This window comes from Lissotriton vulgaris, chromosome 4_1, assembly GCF_964263255.1.
Source record: "Lissotriton vulgaris chromosome 4_1, aLisVul1.2, whole genome shotgun sequence".
NCBI lineage: Eukaryota > Metazoa > Chordata > Amphibia > Caudata > Salamandridae > Lissotriton > Lissotriton vulgaris.
Window position 1 is genome coordinate 1,693,151,014 of NC_141691.1, and position 19,816 is coordinate 1,693,170,829.

At 47.8% G+C, this 19,816-nt stretch overlaps 1 protein-coding gene across 1 annotated transcript in view; it reads left to right on the top strand.

Moving 5' to 3' along the window:
• The window catches only part of LOC147724410 (Y+L amino acid transporter 2-like), a 507,321-nt gene extending 487,956 nt beyond the window's left edge, over positions 1–19,365 (top strand). The window contains exon 9 of the mRNA XM_086918041.1: positions 19,168–19,365. Coding sequence (XP_086774167.1) covers positions 19,168–19,365 — 198 coding nt within the window. The remainder of the gene's footprint in view (positions 1–19,167) is intronic.
• The last annotated feature ends 451 nt before the right edge of the window (positions 19,366–19,816 follow it).

Below are 19,816 nucleotides of genomic sequence, written 5' to 3' on the forward strand. Positions count from 1 at the left end.
CCAAAGATGGCCGCCACGTAATCCAGGACCCGGGGCTTCACCAGCCCTGCCGAGCACCTTGGGATTGTGGAAAGAGGAGAATACAGTCCTCTGGCTATGGTGCTAATTCCCCAGGTAATTTACAGTCTTTCACAAAAATCGATCTTTCGGGAAAGCGCGTGGTTGAAAGTGCAATAGTGCAAGCAGCGAGGGGAAATTTTAAAAAGGGTCGGACTCAAAGGAAATACAATTTTTAAAAGCACAGGTAAAATAAGCGTCCCGCCCAACTCAATCTCGGGGGTGTAATGCAAAGTTGATCTCTCGACTAGTGGTTCCCGCCTCCCCTTTTATGCAGGCAACAACAGCCCAACCAAAGATGGCCGCCACGTAATCCGGGACCCGGGGCTTCACCAGCCCTGCCGAGCACCTTGGGATTGTGGAAAGAGGAGAATACAGTCCTCTGGCTATGGTGCTAATTCCCCAGGTAATTTACAGTCTTTCACAAAAATCGATCTTTCGGGAAAGCGCGTGGTTGAAAGTGCAATAGTGCAAGCAGCGAGGGGAAATTTTAAAAAGGGTCGGACTCAAAGGAAATACAATTTTTAAAAGCACAGGTAAAATAAGCGTCCCGCCCGACTCAATCTCGGGGGTGTAATGCAAAGTTGATCTCTCGACTAGTGGTTCCCGCCTCCCCTTTTATGCAGGCAACAACAGCCCAACCAAAGATGGCCGCCACGTAATCCGGGACCCGGGGCTTCACCAGCCCTGCCGAGCACCTTGGGATTGTGGAAAGAGGAGAATACAGTCCTCTGGCTATGGTGCTAATTCCCCAGGTAATTTACAGTCTTTCACAAAAATCGATCTTTCGGGAAAGCGCGTGGTTGAAAGTGCAATAGTGCAAGCAGCGAGGGGAAATTTTAAAAAGGGTCGGACTCAAAGGAAATACAATTTTTAAAAGCACAGGTAAAATAAGCGTCCCGCCCGACTCAATCTCGGGGGTGTAATGCAAAGTTGATCTCTCGACTAGTGGTTCCCGCCTCCCCTTTTATGCAGGCAACAACAGCCCAACCAAAGATGGCCGCCACGTAATCCGGGACCCGGGGCTTCACCAGCCCTGCCGAGCACCTTGGGATTGTGGAAAGAGGAGAATTCACAAAAGTCTTGCGCTTGTCCATTTCCACAGCCTTGGCCACCACAACTACCCTTATTTTCCATCTATTTATTAATTTATTTATATGTTTTATATAGTGCTCATTACATAGAAGAACATAAATATTAGAACAATCTAAAACATAAAGGTAATTATCAAGATAAACATGTCAAGGGAATAGATTATGCAGTCAAGAACGTTACAGGAAATTAAAAACAGGATTAGAGCGAAGGACAAAGGCGAAACTGAAAAACATCAGAACCACACACCGGCCTATAAGGTCTGGAAGGATTGTGGGACTTAATTGGGAGCAAAGCTTAGTTAGAATGAGTATTAAAGTATTTATTGAGTAGAAGGAGTGCATGGTCCCGTTTGAAGCATGGAAAGGATGGGTTACATCGGAGTTCACTGGGAAGTGTCTTCCAGATCCTAGGAGCATTACCAGAGAATGAGCGAGTCTGTGAGGATTTCTTTTTCAGTTAGGGAGGGATGAGAAGAAGTGAGTTGGAGCTTCTCAGCGCCCTGGCTCTTCCTGCTTTGGAGAGTGTAGAATCAAGGTAGTTTAGGTTGTGGGTATGCAAGGCTTTGTAGGTGATGGAAGCAGTCATGAAGATACATCTCCCTTCGATGGGGTGCCAGTTGAGGTTATTTAAAGCCGGAGTAGTGTGCTCAAATCGTTTAACACCTATTAGTAGCTGAGCAGCCATGTTGAGAACGGTTGTAAGGGGTATAAGGTGGGTTTTTAGAGTTCCTTTGAGGATGGCGTTGCCATAATCCAGTTTTGAGAGGACAAGAGACTGCACTATTGTCTTAAAATCATCCGGCGGAATAAACGGTTTCCTTTTCTTGATATTTTTAAGAGTGTTCAGTGCTCCTTTGGCTGAGTCATAGATATGGTCTTTCATTGCCAGATTCTTGTCTAGAGTCTCACTTCCATGTATTCATTTTTTGAATTAATGGAATTGTGGACTTTCTCCAGGTGGAGCGTTTAGTCAGAGTGGGTGTTAGAGCAGTCTTCTAGGTTGGAAGTGTGCCTTTCGACCATATGAATTTTGTAGTATACTTATCTATTCACTCCTTGATGGAGTGCATTCTCGTTTACAGAATTTCTGTTTTGGTATCAATGGATATTAGTGTACTACACATTTCCACCAAGATGGACTAAGTGTCGACATCACTTGTGGATGGTTGAGTCTGGTCAGCTTCTTGTACACCATTGTTGCATTCCAATGAAGTTGGCTTACTTTTACATCTAATATCGAAGGAAAGTTCGCTCTGCCATGTGAAACTTTTCCCCAGTTTGCCACCCTACTCTCAGCAGCGTGAAGTTTCAGGAATCTTGCTATCTTCCTAGGGCCTCTTCTTTTTACACTGTGCTGAAGTGGGCCATGCCTGTGTCACACCCCGGGTGTCCCAAGGCCACGCCTACCCTCTAAGCATCCCCTGCAAATTCTTCCCAACACTAAGATGACAAACCGTCTCAGGGAAACCACAACACCCAACTGGCAGCATGGGACCATCATGGACGGCAGACCTGTCTCTGTAACATAAGCACATACTCCCTCTCTGAGTGGCCAGTGGGCTTTGTCACTGCTGGATCTCTGAGAGAGCATTCAGCTTGGCCACACCAGTGCTTCTCACCATACCACAACCAAAACCACCCACAGCTACCACAGGAAGCCAAATTCCAACATCTCACACCTACCCAGAGCAGACACAGTATTTATATATGTGTCTCAAAGTGCAGGATGACTGTGAGGGGATCAGAGCACCACTCATAAGTGGAATCTTGTATGGCAGCCTGTCACACTGCCCCCACACCACAGAACTCAAACTGTCAAATAAAAGATCCAATTTACAAAATAAGTATTTTGGCTTCCTCTGGGGACACTCCCACACATTTTCACAATAACCAATGATTCTCTCACTGAAAGCAACTTCCCAAAAGTCTTAAGACAGGCCAGGCACTCCCTGTTGAATCTGTCTCTCTCTCTCTCTCTCTCTCTCTCTCTCAGCAGGGTCAAGCCCAAACCTTGTGCCTTCACCCCTCCTGTATTTTAAATTTCATTTTTGTTGGTATTATTACTCTGTGCATTTTACCACTGCTAATCCAGTGCTAAAATGCCTGTGCTCTCTTCCTAAAACATGGTAAAATATACCTACACCTAATTGGTGCATTTAATTTTGTGTACGTCTCTAGTAAACTGGTACATCATGTACACGGGGCCTGTAAATTATATGCTACTAGTGGGCCTGCAGCACTCAGTGCGCCATCCACTAAAGTATCACTTTATGTATAAACTGTGTTTATTGCGCTGCAAAAATTGTGCATCATACCAATATGCTTCACAAGCTGGTGCGGCGTCAACATTCAGCCCAACCAGCGTCAATACAGCTTTTAGGAATATAGAAGAACAAAGAAAAGAGAGAGCAAAACAATTGGACATTTGTGTATTGCGGACCCTATCCTGGAGCCCAGGTGATGTTAAAATGTCTTCAAAGCACCTTCAGCGGCGCCGTGGAGCAAGGGGCCACCACTCCAAGGTAGCGGCTCCTGCAGTCGGGTCTGCGTCGAGGCAGCTTAAAGGTGTCCAAAAAAATAAAAAAAGGGGGTAAAGCATATCAACACCAACCCAAACTTCCCCCAGCCCCGCCACCCCCCAGCCTACCCATCCCCCACCCCGGTTCTAGGTCCAGTTCCTTAACTCGTAACAGTAGCCTCTCAAGTCGCAGTGTTCGCGGCAGCCGTTTGTGACAGTCGCAGCAGGCGTAAATATCTGGGGCAGGTCACTTCTCTAAATTCAGAAGCCAGAAGTGTCAGGAAGGGTTGCCATAATTCTGGGTATTTGTCACCTTCCCCCTTAGCAATCAGTGACAGTTTCTCCATCCCCAGGACGTGCCAAAGACGATGCAACCAGCCCTGAAAAGTGGGGACATGCGTAGTGCGCCAATAGGTGAGTATGTTTTGCGTTGCCGATCCCAAGGCTATTGCTATCAATCTGCCTCTGTGGGAGCGCAAGGGGTAAGTGATGGGGTTAGGAGAACCCAACAACACATATGCGGGGAACCTCGGGATGGTAGTGTCTAAGTGTAGATCTACTTCGTCAAGCACCTGATTCCAGTAAGCCTGCAGGTGTGAGCAGTCCCACAACAGATGCACCATTGTACCCCTCTCCCCGCCAGCAGAGCGCGTCTCGTGTGTGGTCCATCTCGTGGAGCTTTTCAGGGGTATAGTACCATTATGTGGCCAATTTAATGAGAGTGTCCGTTATGTGCCCCATGTGGTGTGCGGAATGACGGGCCCTGTAACAAATGCCTTCCCACTCTTTGTTGCTCAGTGTGCGTCCCAAATCCCTCTCCCAACGCGCCCTACCCGTATTGTGAATATGTGTGTATCTGTCAAATAGCATGCGGTAAAGATCCGATATCAAGGCACGGTCGCTCTTTCTAGAAAGCAACCAATATTCGTAATCGCTGAGTCTGCGGACAGCCCCTTCTCTAACAGTGGGGTGGAGCGCCCAATGTTGCACCTGGAGGTAGCGAAGACGTTCCTCCTCCGGTAGACCAAATTCCCGGCGAAAGGCATCAAAGAGGATAGCTCCCTCATTGGCGTAGATGTGGGACAACACTTTACAATCCGCTGGACCCCACTTCGCGAAAGCCACCATATGCATGCCAGGGCCAAAGTCCGGGTTGGATACACCCCAAGTCCCTGAGAGATAATCTGCCCTTCGGACAGTTTCTCCAAGTTCGCCGGAACTGTTCCACTCCAGAAACTTTCAAACGCCATGCAGGTGACCTATCTAAGCAATTGACTGCCAGACATTACCCCAAAAAATGTGTCCAGCGTTCGTACAAACGAGCAGCGAATAACCATCGTGCTGCACTACTTGAACCTCGACCAGAGAAACCTCCTCTGAATCGATTGACATTAGTGAGTACCTTCAACACTAAGTCCAACCACGTTCAGCAAATTATCAAGAAACACTGGCGTAATCTGAACAGTGGCAAACACAAAATTGAATTCCCGCTCTTTGCTTTCAAACGCTCCAGAAACGTAAGGGACCGTCTGATACACACTCGTCCCAAAGTTACACCTAGGAGAGAGGTAGGCACTCTATGGGACTTACCCCCAGTGGTGGGTCACTATCCCTGCGGAGGATGTTCTGTTTGCCCGCTGACATCTAAAACTACTAGTGTGGACATTGGCACAGATCGACCTTGGGAACTGCGACAGTTTTCTAACTGTAACAGCACCAACTTAATTTACCTCATAACTTGCACGTGCAATGAACGCTACGTGGGAATGACCACGAGAAAGGTACGTGTGAGGATGCAAGAACACAGAAGTACTTTTCGGTGCAAAAAAGATATTTCGAAACTCACTAAACACTTTATAACACACAATCATGCAGAAACAGACTTTAAGTGGCATGTCCTGGAGAAGCCGTTCATTCCACCACACGTGAGTGATGTGTCCAGATTTCTGTTCCTGCGAGAACAAAAGTGGGTTTTTAAACTGGGCACAGATAGACAAGGACTGAACGATGACATACCTTGGTTCAACCTATCTTGAGTATACATGAAGGGAGGCGAGAGTGCTGTGACCCTCATCTGAGTCGCCCAGCAACTGCAAAGTAATCGTGGTGACTGCATCCTTGCATCACATATCGCAGGAAGAGACATCAAAGCAGGGGCAGTTAATTAAACCATCCCTTATTTGCCCTATAGGTGCTGGGCGTTCTATCTGTACTATTCATTCTAGCAGGGCGCAGACACTATGCAGGTCCTGACATATGAGTGAATTATATCGTCACTCCTAGTCGGGGTCTGACTGGTGATCTATACACTTGCCATGCCCCACATTATTATTATTTTACTATTTTGTAATTTTTCACTTGATGGTCCAGCAATTGAATGCACCTTAATTCTGTCTTGCATCAAGTCTGAGGCTTTAGTTATACAAATTGAAAAGTTGTGCAGCGAAATAACGTCATGGCTGCAGCCTCATGTGAACTACCGATTGAAGTAGCATTACGTCATTTGGTAGTTCTTTATTTCAACGCGCTACTGCGCCTTATAGTTGTTTGGCGTTCTATGTGAACTACATGCAATGACCGGACGTGGTCATCATGTAGTTTTTTGACAGGTGAGCGAGTAACATCGCTAGTCTTAGCGGAGGCTGTACCAGGAGACTACACTAGCTTCAGTCATGACATCACATTGTAGTCCTAGACACGGTAGCCTCGCGAGATTACGCGCCTAAGTCCCGCCCTGCATCAAGGAACAACCGAGTGCAGACAGAGACACAAACTTCTCTCCCCCTGCCATAAAGTAATCCCTGACATCAGCGTTTGATCAGAAGACAATGCTAGTGACAATGATATGCATCCCAGCCTTTTGGCACAGCCCCGCCTCTGGAGGCTCTGATTGGTCGGGGTTTTTCAGACCAGACTAGTGAAAGGGGAGGAAGGAAGGAAATTCGGTGCCTCCCCCTGACTCGGTCACAGTCGGAGACAACGACGGACAGGTAGGAATTCAGCTCCAACATTCTTTATCCCATGGATATGTATCTAGGCTGTTTTCTAGTCTGTCCTTCGTTGTTTAACCTTTGATTAAGGTAGAAATACGTTGATATAATCTAAGTTTTTAGCTAACAATGGAACGGATAGGCAGCATGAAATAGGAGCTAGTCGGTATGTGCTAGTTAACTCCATGGCTAGAAGACCTTGTGACTTCGTAGTTTGTATATTGTCAGAGCAGATCAACGTTTGATCCCTCTGCTCTTTGTAATCACGTAGTCGGTTTCTATCCTTGTAGAGCGGGGTCTCACATATCCTGAGCCAGGTCCAGGAAGAGGTGAGGTCCACTCCCCGGACACTCTGGGTGAGTAATGAAGTTATATATATTTGAGAAACGTTGTATCTCTCTAAACAGACATGGGTAGCTGAATGTGATTCATTTGTACGTTTGTCCCCAACAGACATTACTAAGTCACCAGGTGCCGAAGAGAGGAGTTCATACAGATGAAGGAATATTATATCCTTTACTGTTGCTTTTCACTTGTGTGTTTTTTCATATAGTTTTTTCACACTTTATTCACTCACAAGCAGTAGCATATATATAGAACAGAGACCCTGACGAAAGCCTGGGGAACCTCCCGTTGTGGCTGAAACATGTTGGTCTCTTCGCAGCTATTTGTGTGGACTGCGATGATTATGTTACGCTGTTCTTGTTTTTAAAGGGGAAGGGGCTAACGTTTATTAAAATAGGTTTGAGTTAAGTTCCCTATCCTTTTTTAACCACCACGTATATGATTTTTGCACTGCACATTCCCATCGTATCAACACCATGTGGTAGTACCGAGTGATTGTGGGTCGCTACCCCGAACAGGTTATCAGGGTATGCTAGCGGTCTCAATGATCAAGAGACACAATACCCGATAAGGATTACCAAATGAGAATATTGATTCATACAAGACTTTTGATGGGAATCCTCAATTAGGGGCGACTTACGTTTACTGGTGCCTCACATTCTGGTGATATGGTCTGTTAGATCCACTTTGTTCCTATTTACAGTCGACATAGGCACAATACTATAGAATCACCACTGGATTCTTATAATAGACCCCTAAGTTTGTTGTTTATGTGGATACTAGCGGTGTCAGCGGGGACGGGAAGGACGTTAGGTTATGTGGTACAACAGGACATCGTCCGCGTATAAGCTGATGGTGTGTACGAAGGCCCCCATCTTGATGCCGTGAATCTCTGGGGTAAGCCGTATCACCTGAGCCAAGGGTTCCATATATAGGGAGAACAGCAAGGGGGAGAGGGGACATCCTTGTTGCGTGCCACGTTCGATAGGGAAGAGGGGCGACGAGTACCCATTAACCCGTACCGTCGCCGAGGGCCTTGAATAACAGTTGAGGACCCATGTGCGGAAACGGTCACCGAGCCCGACCCTCATCAGAACCCGCTCCAGGTATGGCCAGTGGACATGGTCAAAGGCCTTTTCCGCATCTATGGATAGTAACATATACTCCCTTTCCGTGCGCGTGGCCTTTTCTATAAGGTGTAATGCCCTCTTGGTGCTGTCGATGGTTTGGCGTTCCAAGATGAACCCTGTCTGGTCCGGGTCGATCAGTGTCGGCATTATCGGGCCGAGTCTCGTGGCTAGGATACTCGTGTAGAGCTTTAAATCTACATTGAGAAGCGATATGGGCCGATATGCCGCGCAGCTCGTTTTGTCTTTCCCCGGTTTAGGGATCACAGAGATGGTGGCATCTAGTAAATCCTCTGTAATCGTCCCTTGTTCCGAGAAGTGATTGAAGAGGGTGGTAAGCAACGGCACCACCTGTATACAGAATGTTTTATAAAAAAGGGCTGTGAGGCCGTCCGGTCCCGGGGCTTTCCCCAGCCTGAGCCTGGAGATGGCCGATATTACTTCCTCGGGTCGTATGTCGCCTTCCAGGGCCGCCACTTGGTCCGTGGAGAGCCTCGGTAGACGAGCAGAATCCAGAAAGGTGTCACCCGCTGCCAGATCCAACGTCTCCCCCGAGTATAATGAAGTGTAAAAAGTGCTAAAGGCTGTCGCGATGTCTCTATCCTCCGTGGCTGTGCCACCTCCGGCCATCCTGATTTCCTGCACCGCCTGACGCTGACGCTTCTCTTTGAGTGCCCGCCCCAGCAGGCGCCCACACCTATCCCCCCCCCGTGTAGTACATGTGACGCACCCTTAAAGCAGCGAACTCCGCCCTGTCCTGATCCAACGCACTCAGTTGTTTCCTAGCCAGTGTCAGCTGCCTCCAGATTCTCGGCGTGCGAGTCCTCTGGTGCATGCCCTCCAGTTCCCTGACCTTTTGCGTCAGTTCCTCCCTCTTCTCCGCGTGTGCCTTGTTCTCTGCCGCAGCTAGGGCTATGAATTCCCCCCTGAGGCTGCCTTCAGGGCTGCCCAGTGTGTGGTCGGGAAGGTGTCTGCGGTGGTGTTGTGTAGCAAGTAGTCGTGGATTGCCTCTATTATTTTCTCCGGGACCTCTTTGCGGTGCAGCAGTGTATCTCGTAGGCGCCAGTACCGGGGCGGCCGCTGCACGGGGGAAAGAGGAAAGTCGCCAGCAGGGGCGCATGGTCAGAAAGGGATGCTACCCCTATCTCCACTGTGCATGTCAGGGCATGCAAGGAGGCAGATGCCAAGAAATAGTCCAGCCTGGCGTAGGTGCGGTGTGTGCTTGAGAAGTATGAGTAAGCCCTAGTGGTAGGATGAAAGCTGCGCCAAAGGTCTACCATGCCCAACTCCCTGAGTCGAGTTAACCCTCCTTCAGACAAGGACCCCGCCTGTGTAGAGCGCTGCGCCGACCTATCCAGGGTGGTGTTGTACACTAGGTTAAGGTCCACTCCCAGTAGGATATGTCTATCTGTCTAGGCCGTTAGCATAGTAAGCGCATCGTGAAATAACTTTTCTTGCCCTTCGTTCGGGGCATAAGCCAAACAGACCGTGAAATCTGAACCCCCCAGTGAGAAGTGATATGATAGGAGTCTACCCTTGATTTCTGCTCCCTGTCTTAGTACCCGCCCCCGGAATCTCCTTGCTACCAGTATGGCAACTCCAGCCTTCTTGTGTGGTGTGGATGAGAAAAATTGAAGTGGAAACGAGTGCGATTTCAGGCGCACGCAGTCTTTCTGCAGTAAGTGTGTTTCTTGGAGGAGGCAGATATCTGCTAGTGAATGCTCAAGGCACGACAGCACCACTCTGCGCTTAATGGGGTTATTGAGACCTCGCACTTTTAGTGAGAGGATGCGCACTTCAGTTGGAGCCATAAAGCAGCATCCGTACCTCCCTCTCCCAATCGCCTGTGCTGGCCTCCGTCGCACTCCATCTCTCCCCGACTTGGCCCCGGGAGCGCACCGAACCAAGCCCAGTAATGGCCTGTCCTCTGCAGCCTGGAATGCCTATTTGCCTGTCATTGCCGAACCCTCTGGACCTAGAACCCCTCCCTTGCCAACCCATTTCCAAAACTACCCACGTCCTAACCCCAAGAAAGCCTCCCAACTCTCTCCACCCTCCTGCCCGTCCCCCCTTCCAACACCCCAAAACGACAACCCACAAAACGCCGGAAAAGTACATCATTGTCCATCATCTCTCACAGATGACTGGAACAGTTCGTTGAACAGACCTGTCTCCCATCTACAGTCGTAGATGAAGTATTAGGGTCACAGTCGGGGAAGTGTGTGGAGTCCAAAACCTCCGCCCCCGCCGACCGCTCAAGCGGTCCCGGCCTCACTGTTCTCATCTGGGCCATAACTCCGTCAGCCTGGAGGTCAGCCGCTGTCGGGCTTCACCAAGCCCTGCGCTACGGTCTCCACTGCAGCCTGTTGACCTTCCACGATCTCCGTCGCTGCGGGGCGCCTCAGTCTGCGACGACGCCGTTGTTGCTTCCATCGCCCTGGGGTCTCCTAGCTGGCTGTACCCTCCCCAGTGGGACCCTCGTCTTCCGCCGGCTCCTCAATGCCCAGCAGATTGCAGGCGTCCCTTAGAGAGTGCAGTTGGTGAAGGTTGTTGCCTAGCCTGAACACCAGGCGGAAGGGGTGACCCCAGCTGTAGGAGATATTGCGCTTTCGCAGTTCCGTTGTGACTGGCCGAAAGGTACGTCGCTTCTCCAAGGTAAGGGCAGCGAGGTCTTGATACAGAGTTGGGGAGTGTGTACCATAGGTGACCGGCGCCATCTGGCGCGCCTTGTTAAGAATCTCTTCTTTTGTTCTAAAGTCCTGCACACAGACCAGAATGTCCGCTGGGTGGACCGCATTAGCTCCAGGCGGGCCTGTCCGATGGGCCCTATCCAGTCGCAGCGGGGAGTCCGCCGGCCGGCCCAGAATGTGATTGAACAGTCCCTGAGTGAATTGAAAGAGATCTTCCGTGTCGAGGGACTGCTTTACTCCCCTAATCCGGATGTTGTGCCGCCGAGAGCGGTTCTCCAAGTCCTCGGGGTGAGTTTGGAGGTCCACCTGTTGGTCATGTATGCGAACTAACTCCTGTCGTAGCGCCTCTAACTCCACATTTGGTCTCTAAATCCGCCACCCTCTCTCCAATGGCGTCGGTATCTCTGCGTACCTCCTTTATTTCCTCCTGGAGTTCTTTCTTTAAGGCGTGGATGTCCTCTCGTAAACCGGTGAAGAGGGACTCCAAAAAGGACCGCGTGACAGGGCCCTCGGGATCCGTCTTTCCCAAGGACGGAGAGTCTGAGGCCTTCTTCCTCGGCGCCAACCCGGTGGCTGGTCGCTGTGGCGTCTGTCCACTTCCCCATTGTGCTAGGGGTGAAGAGCTCCTTTATGGTGCGATCCTTCCGGGGCCTCCCGGTGGACATATCCTCTCCAGACCCCCCTCAGCCCCCAGATCAGCTGCCACCAGTGCCAGCGGCCCGTGAGTCCCCCAACCTCGAGTGTGCCAAGGTCCTACAGGGCCAGACAAGCAGGTGGCCCAGGGCTTGATGAGACGTACGGGAGAGTAAGGAACAGGACCGGACCCAGTCACAAAATGGCGGCCTACCGCCGAGGAGCCCGGGAGGTCACGAGGCAGCTATCCACTGTCTGGTCAGGAAGAGCTCTAGGCGTGGGGGAGCCCCAGGATCACAGCTCCCACGCGGGGTCCCTACTCAGCCTCCATCAGCCTGCTATTGTCCACTGAGCAGTTGGGGCCCCCGCTGCCCGCCGTCAGTCCCCACAGCTTGGGCAGGTATATGGCTCCGCACCTTTCCTTGGTTAGTGGCATGCAATAGGAGCAGGGCCGCAGAAGAGGACCAGGCGGCGGGGAGCGAAGAGCCAGGCCCGGGTAATGCGCGTTCTGGGTCGCGGCTCTGTGTCTTACAAAATGGCGACCTCCAGTGACATCCGATCACCGCTGGGGCCGAGGACGAATGCAGGCGCCCTGTGGGGGGGACCGGCGCTGCCACAGTTCCTCCCCCGCCGTCCCCGCTCTGTAGTCTCTATCCCGCGGGCTGCCGGGAGGCCGTTCGTTCACCCCTCGCTCCTCACCTCAGACCCCGAGTCAGTCCCACCTGGCGCAGCCACTCGCTCCGCCGGTGTTCACCGGCAGCGCCGGTTGCAATTCAGGGGCTGGAGTAGCTCCGCTGTTGGGGAAGGACGGCAGGTCCGCAGAAGCCCCCGCCAAGGAACTGCGGGAGGCCTCGCGCACCGCCGCGCGGGTCGGACCTGCCGTTCCCACAGCCGCCCGCTTGGGATGCTTCAGAGGTGGCCTCTGGGCTCCGCCCACCGCGGCCTCGTTCCCGCCGCTCCGCTCTCTCCAGGCCCCAACTGGCCGCCTCAATACTGTGTGGGCTCGGCAGGAATTGGGCGCCGCCGGTGTTCAGCGCCGACTGTTAGTGCCCCTGCCGCATTAGTGACGAGTCCGGGCACCCCAGGGAACCACTCGGGCCGGAATGAAAGCTGCAGTAGTGCTATAAAACGGCGGCCGGCGGCCGGAGCTCGGCAAAGCACATCTGCTCACACCGCCATCTTGGCCACGCCTAAAGTATCACTTTAAAGCATGTCTCAGGCCTGATATTGCAGCCTGTGTGCAGTTGTAAACAGTCAATTCCATCTGACAAAATAAACATTTTGCCAGGCCTAAACCTTCTATTGTAAGGCATATAATTCACACATAAGATAGGCCTGAAACCGCCCAAAGGGCAGGGTGCATTGTTTTCAAGAATTTCAGCATGTGTTTTTCAGTTTTATATGTCCTGATTGTGAAAAACTCCGGGTTTTCACAACTGTAAGGCTTACCTCTCCTGTAGAATAAAATTGGGTCACATTATTACATATAATAAGTATTGACATTTGTTTAGGAACAAGAAGATATGCCATGTTTGGTCTTAAATTAATTGTAATTTAAAATCCTCTTCAATGGTAAAGTTGTAACTAAAGTCACAGGGCCCGATTCACAGAACTAACTTAAGACAAAATTCGAAACGGGTGGGAATTAGCCTAGAAATCCCCTTTTTTTTGTAATCCAGTTGTGTGCTGTTGCCTCTTCCACCATGCTGGTGATCTCTACCTGTAGGCGTTCCATTGGGTCATCTCTGATGCGTAGCTGGTTCCTCTCATCTGCCAGGAGACTCATGCATTCTCTGTGGTAGGCCTCTGTGGGGTAAAGTAGGATGGCTCCTCCTTTGTCCACTGGTTTTACTGTGATTCCAGTGTTGTTGGCCATTTGTAGGATGGCTTCTTGTTCGATTTTACGAGGGTTGTGGAACACTCTTATTGTCCTTGGTTCGATTTCACCTACTTCCTTCAGGATTGGTTTCCCAAAGGCTAGAAGTTCCAATGGAAGGTTAGCAGATGGAGGGGTGAAGGTTGGTTTCCGATGTAGGCCTGTATCACCACTATGAGTCTCCATCATTTGTTTGTTCTAAAAAAATACTAGCAATTTTATTTTCAGAATAAATGGATTCAACTGCCAACTGAGTTTAAATCTGTCCAAACATGGTGTAGGCACAAAGCCTAATCTTTTTTTCCAGTACTGTCAGTTCGGTTGATGCTAGTGTTATGCCTGACAGATTAACCACCAGACTAGGTGGCTGCTGGTGCTGGGGCTGTTTGCGAGGCCCATGCTCCTCGTGTTCATCCTCGTTGTTTCCTATGGGTGTGACCATTTTACTTGTCTCTTCTTTTTGTTCTCCCTCTTGATGTTCCTTTGCCTCTCCCTAAAAAAGGAAACAATTGTTCAGACTGCTCTGGTTGTTGGGCCGATTCCCAGTAGGTGAAGGGTTGGTGTTGATAATGTGGAGGTCGATAGTAGAAAAGCAGGGCAGGGAAGGGTGGAGGTCCTTGGCAGGTGGGCCATCCTTATCCTTGTCCTCTTCTGTTCCTCATCCTACTGTTGTGGTTGCATCGACTTCTGGTGTTGTTTTTTTGGTTGTAACCGGTATCTGAGCCTTCTCAGCTGGTACCCGAACCATCTTAGCGGTGTAGTACCCTGGGTTCCTTCCTGATGGATTGTAGTCCAAAACTAGACCCTGTCTCTCAAAAAATGGCCGCTGTGACTGGCAATGGAGCGTGCCATCTTAGGCGAATGCCTGTAGTACTCTGAAGATTCCTACTACTATTACTGGGCAAAACATACGCAGACAGATTATCCACTGTGGCGGCAATCTGAATCAGTACATAATGCTAAAATTGAATTGTTAAATCATTTTTGCTCATGTACCTTTTCATAATTTATTTCAACAGTTGAAATTACTTTTCCTGGAGAGGAACACACTCCCCATGCAACCCATTGAAAGTAGAAATGGATTTCACTGCTTTCTATTGCCTCTACATTCGTGACTTAAAATTTCACTTTTACTATATTTAGGCTTTTTGTTTTACTAACAGGTTTAAAGAGGCTTTTTTAGCAGTGAAAACAGAAATTAAAAAGAAGAGGAGAAGGGTATGACACTGTACGTCCGTTCACTGACTCTGCAAAACACAAAAACGGGTACAGTGGCTTCTTGAGAGAAAACTAAGTGGTGTACTCTATATTTCGGATTTACTTGATCCAGTACACCTCTCCAGACTTTGGAGGAACTGAAAACTTGGTCTCCTAGCTGGGAAAGGTCATCCTTAATGTCAAAGGAAACCTCACACACTTGATAGTGCCATGCTTCATCATCTGAATCCACTTCCCACCCTGGTAGGGCAATGCCATTGAGGCAGACTTAAGCTCCTTGAAGACTGTGTTCGAAGGAGGGGGTTCTTAAATAAATCTTACTGGACAACGTAATGGAAGGGAGGATCTAGACTGAATAAAAAAGTACCTTAGTGTTTCTAGGGTAAAGCCTTTATTCAACAGGTCACTAGGTGTGAATAAAAACCTAATCTGAATGGGTAATGGAGGTTAATGACTTACACCCATTTCCTATCTGCCAACATGTGTCTGCCCATTTATGTTAGCCTAAACGGTCTGGCCCATTCTTATGGGCATGTGGATCCTTATTAGTCATTATGTGAACATATTTGTGAAATGCACAAAATGTTCCAAAGTTTGAGGATATCGCATTAGATCCCTCACGAGTCCTACCTGATACCGATTAGTAGGACGTGTGTGCGGTTTAACTTTCCATTAACAATGACCTATCCCAGCTAGGGAATAAGTTTCCAGTTCCTCCAAAGTTTGGAGAGGTGTACTGGGTCAATTAAATCTAAAGTATGAAGTGCACCACTTAGTTTTCTCTTAAGCAGCCACTGCACCCTTTTTTTTAGCAGTGACCAGAAGACATAACCATCCCTTAATGAATAGCATATGATAATGCTACTGAGGGGTTGGATATATTTCCTGGGATGCTGAGAATTCCTGTAGATCAGTGTACACTGCCAAAATGTATATTGCAAAATTTTCTCCAAAAGAATTGTAAGATATTGGGTTATTGGTTGAGAGGGGTGAAAACTCTATTCAAGCAACAGCCACAAATCTTGTCAGAATGAAGCACAAAAGTCACTTAATTAACCTGTGCTTCACACTCTGGTAGCTTGGCACAAAGGTAGTCAGGCTTAACTTAGAGTTACTGTGTTAAAAATTTGTGTAGCACACAAACGGTTAGAGAAAATGCAACACAAAAAAACTCCAAACCTATTTAATAAAAAGATTAATAAATAAAATAATATCAGAGCAACGAAAATACAGCCAGAAGAACCAGATATATGACATTTTTAAGTTTTGGGTAGGTATGGCGCCCAAAAGTACAAAGCACCACTGGTGGTCATCTTGTTGACTAAACCAGGGTGATGTCACAAGTTTAAGCCAACTGCGATGAAGCCGGGGCAAGATACAGAGACCAGGTTAGTGTCACTGAAAAAGTTACCTTCTGAAGGTCCAGTGTAAAGAGTTTCATTAGTGGTGGAGGAGGCCACCAGGAGCAGGGAGAGCATTGCGGATGCTCGTTGCCGCAGTGCAAAGAGCAGCCCTAGCGCCACAGACGGTCATCACTGTAGTGTGAACATTCAGTCTGGCATTGCAGATAGTTGTTCCTGGAGCTTCTCATTGGCAGTCACAGCAAACTGGTGTTGCTGTAGCACCAAGTGCAGATCTCGCATTGCTGATCGGCATTTGTGGTCGCTATAGTGCGAATAGTTGCATTCACCAGAATTTCTTGTTGGCGATCATGTCAAGTGCTAGGATCTCGGTACAAAAGAGCCCATCCGCAGTAGCGAACAGCCAAAAACCTCAGGATATCTCCTTTTCTTGAAGAGTAGTGCACTCTGACGCCAGAAAAGGGTTTAGGCCCTGGGGAAGCTCTTCTTGGGAATTAGATACTCACTCTGACAGAGGCCAGTAGGGCTCAGGTCGGTACAATGGCAGTTTCATGCAGGTCCAGTTGAGGGTCCAGGCGGGCCCAGTTGCAGCAGGGCAGCTGGGCAGATGCTGGGAGGCCTCTGGAGCTTGTTGTGTCCCTGGAACTCAAAACAGGAGGTAAGTGAACTGACCCTTGGAGTCACTCAGGTTATCCTGGAATGAAGGGAGCTAGTCTAGTCTTCCTTCTGACAAGACAGGCCTCACGCCTTAGGGCAGTCCTCTGGTAGCAGCATGACAGTCCTCTGGAGAACAAGGCAGGCCTCAAGCAGAAAGGTAGTCCACTGGGGATCAAGGCAGTTCTCCTTCTGTAATGTCCACAGGTCCAGGAATGTGCCCATGAGAATCAGGATGCCCACTATTTATGCCTGGTTCCAGCCTTTGAAGTGGGGAGATTACCTTTGCTACCCCCACATCTGGTCCTGGAAAGTTTTTCCTTTTCCCTGTCAAAACTTCAAGAAGTCTGTTGTGACAAAAGACTGGGCAGGTCTAGTGTCAGATGCTTTGTGTGTGCAGGAGGTGAAGCCCGTTGAAATGCAATTGGGGCAGGAAACAGCTTTACCTGAGCCATCCTGGAAGAATGGCCCATCCTGGCCACACCCCGGAGCCCCTTTTTAATCACTGTTTGGCAGGAATACACAAACCCCAACAACAGAGCCATTCACAGTCAAGTGACCCAGGACATGGAAAACACTAAAACAGGGGTATAGGGCCAAGATAGCTGCACTTTATCCAATGTTTTGCGGTACAGTTAGTTCGTTGTGGGTGCCAGGAACCTGAAGTCATATACCCCTAGACTCCCAACATAATTACAATCCAACACAATGGTTCAGCACCCCACACAGTGTACAATTGACAATAGTAGTCAAAACAATAATCAAGAAAAACAATTCAGTAGGACTTAAAGTTTTCTTTCTTGCTTTTATTCAAAGTCTTCAAGTAAAAAACGTAGCCAACGCGTTTCGTCCGAAGGACTTCTTCAGGGCTACAAAAAACAGATATACAAAATACATATATTATTCAAAAAGCTATTTACAATTAAAACACAGGTTTGTGATACTTCATGATTATTATGACACAATTACATATCACTAAATCAACAAATTTAAATAACCTACTGAAAAGATTTGCTCTTGAACCTGTGTTACTTTTTGAGGAGTGAGGAAAAAACTCTAAAGCACACAAAAATGTATTGATTATGGGTAATTTGTGGTCATCAGGGAAGGAAGGGAGAATCATTTCATATTCTAAATGAAGTCTGAGCTTCACTACGGGTTTAGGTTGAAACAAGTCAGGACCAGATCTTACCGAAAGGTATTAAGGACGTTTTCTCAAATGGTTTTCTCTCAAGACTTTTTTATTCAGAGCTCCAGGTGTACGTGGAATTAATGGCCTATTTTGAGAAATTGAATAAAAGCAAGAAAGAAAACTTTAAGTCCCACTGAATTGTTTTTCTTGATTATTGTTTTGACTACTACTGTCAATTGTACACTGTGTGGGGTGCTGAACCATTGTGTTGGATTGACCCAGGACATGGGTTGACAGTACACATGGTTAGCAAAAGAAAATGCCCTCTTTCGACAAGTGGCATTTTCAGAAGTGTGCCTTAAAATCCAACTTTACCATTAAAGAGGATTTTAAAATACAATTCCTTTGAGTGTAAACAGCAAATTTCTATCTTCTCCCATTCCGGGTTTATTACTTTTTAAATGTAATAAGGTAAACGAGTGTTAGTCAAGCGGAGATATGGAATTTACAACAGTAGAAAATTACTTTAGGAGTTTTTCACTCCTAGGACATCTAACATGTACGTACACATGTCCAACTTATTTAAATACAAAGCACCCTCCCCAATGAACTTTTTGGGGCCTATCTTAGGAGTGATTTATTAGTTTTAAAAAGGAAGGTTTAAGCCTGGCAAAATGTTTAGTTTGCCAGGTCGAAATGGCAGTTTAAAACTGCACCGCAGTCGGCAGTGGCAAGCCTGAGATGTTTGAAAGAGCTACTTTAGTGGGTGGCACATTTAGTGCTGCAGGCCCATTAGTAGCCTTAAATGTTCAGGCACTGGGTACATTTTATACAATTAACGAGGGTCTTACAAGTAAATTAGATATGCCAAACAGCTGTAGCCCAATGTTATCATGTTTTAGGGAGCGACAACAAGAGCTAACAAAACCAGATTCAACAAAGGACGGGAGTGAAGGCAAAATGTCTGGGAGTGACCCTGAAGAGAGGGCCAGGTCCAACAACACTTTAATAAACTTCTTTCAAAGTTCGAATAATGTTCAGAGCCAACAGAGACAAGGTGGGGGCACACTATAATTTTTCCACATTTACACTCTGTTTTTGTTTTATCAGGAGCAGTGTAAAAAGCACCGCAAATACTATTTTCATTATATTACGCCAATGTGTACCAGTGCATGTGGGATAAAGACTAGATGCAACACAGAGAGGACAATCCTCATCCTCAGTTTGTCCACATGAGATACCCAATGGGCCACTGTGCACATCGTTTCGGTGAAATTCTATCCAAGCCTTGTATGGTGCACCCCCAGCCCTTACAGAATTATGTACTCTTCCTTTCATATTGTGTGTCAATGTGATATGTTGTGAAAACTACTGTGTTTAGTCATATTGGAAATGAGAAAACCTGTGAAGTGTTTTGAATTAAGTTATATGTATTTGTATTTTACGAGAGCTTTGCATTTTTGCTCCTGCAGGTCAACCTCTTCTTTCCTATAGCTTACTGCTTGTGTACACTTTTCCTGATGCTAGTTCCTCTTTATTATGACACTGTCAATTCCATGATTGGGGTTGGAATTGCACTTTCGGGAATCCCTGCATATTATCTAGGAGTGTACTTACCAGAGGAGAAAAGGCCACAATACGTCCACAGGATTTACGGTAAGACATTTTAGAACTGTTTTGTTTATCTCATCATTTGATAATGCATCAAACATTCACCAGTACCCTTACAAAGATTGGTCTTCCATCGTCTCGCTTTGCATTTTTTTGCTTGACAATATATTTCGGGAGTTGCCGTTGCCTCCATGTTGTAGGCGATGTTTACCCTGATTAAGAGCATCGCCTGTGAGTTATTTTTTCTCAAGTGCAGGCGCTAAAAGTGTGATAGATCATTGTACATAACTCACGTTTTCTAGCACATCCTGGTAAGGAACGTTGATAACAGAGAGAAAGAACCAAAAACGCAATAAAAGGAAGGGGAATAAAAAAAAAATTTGCTCCAGCTTTCCGCAACTTGTGACCTCCCCTCCCCCAAGAAAGCACATATTGCTATCAATTTGGAGCCAACAAAGCCCTCAATTATGCACCTCACATGTATTGGTTTCCTCCCTTCAGCCCCAGATA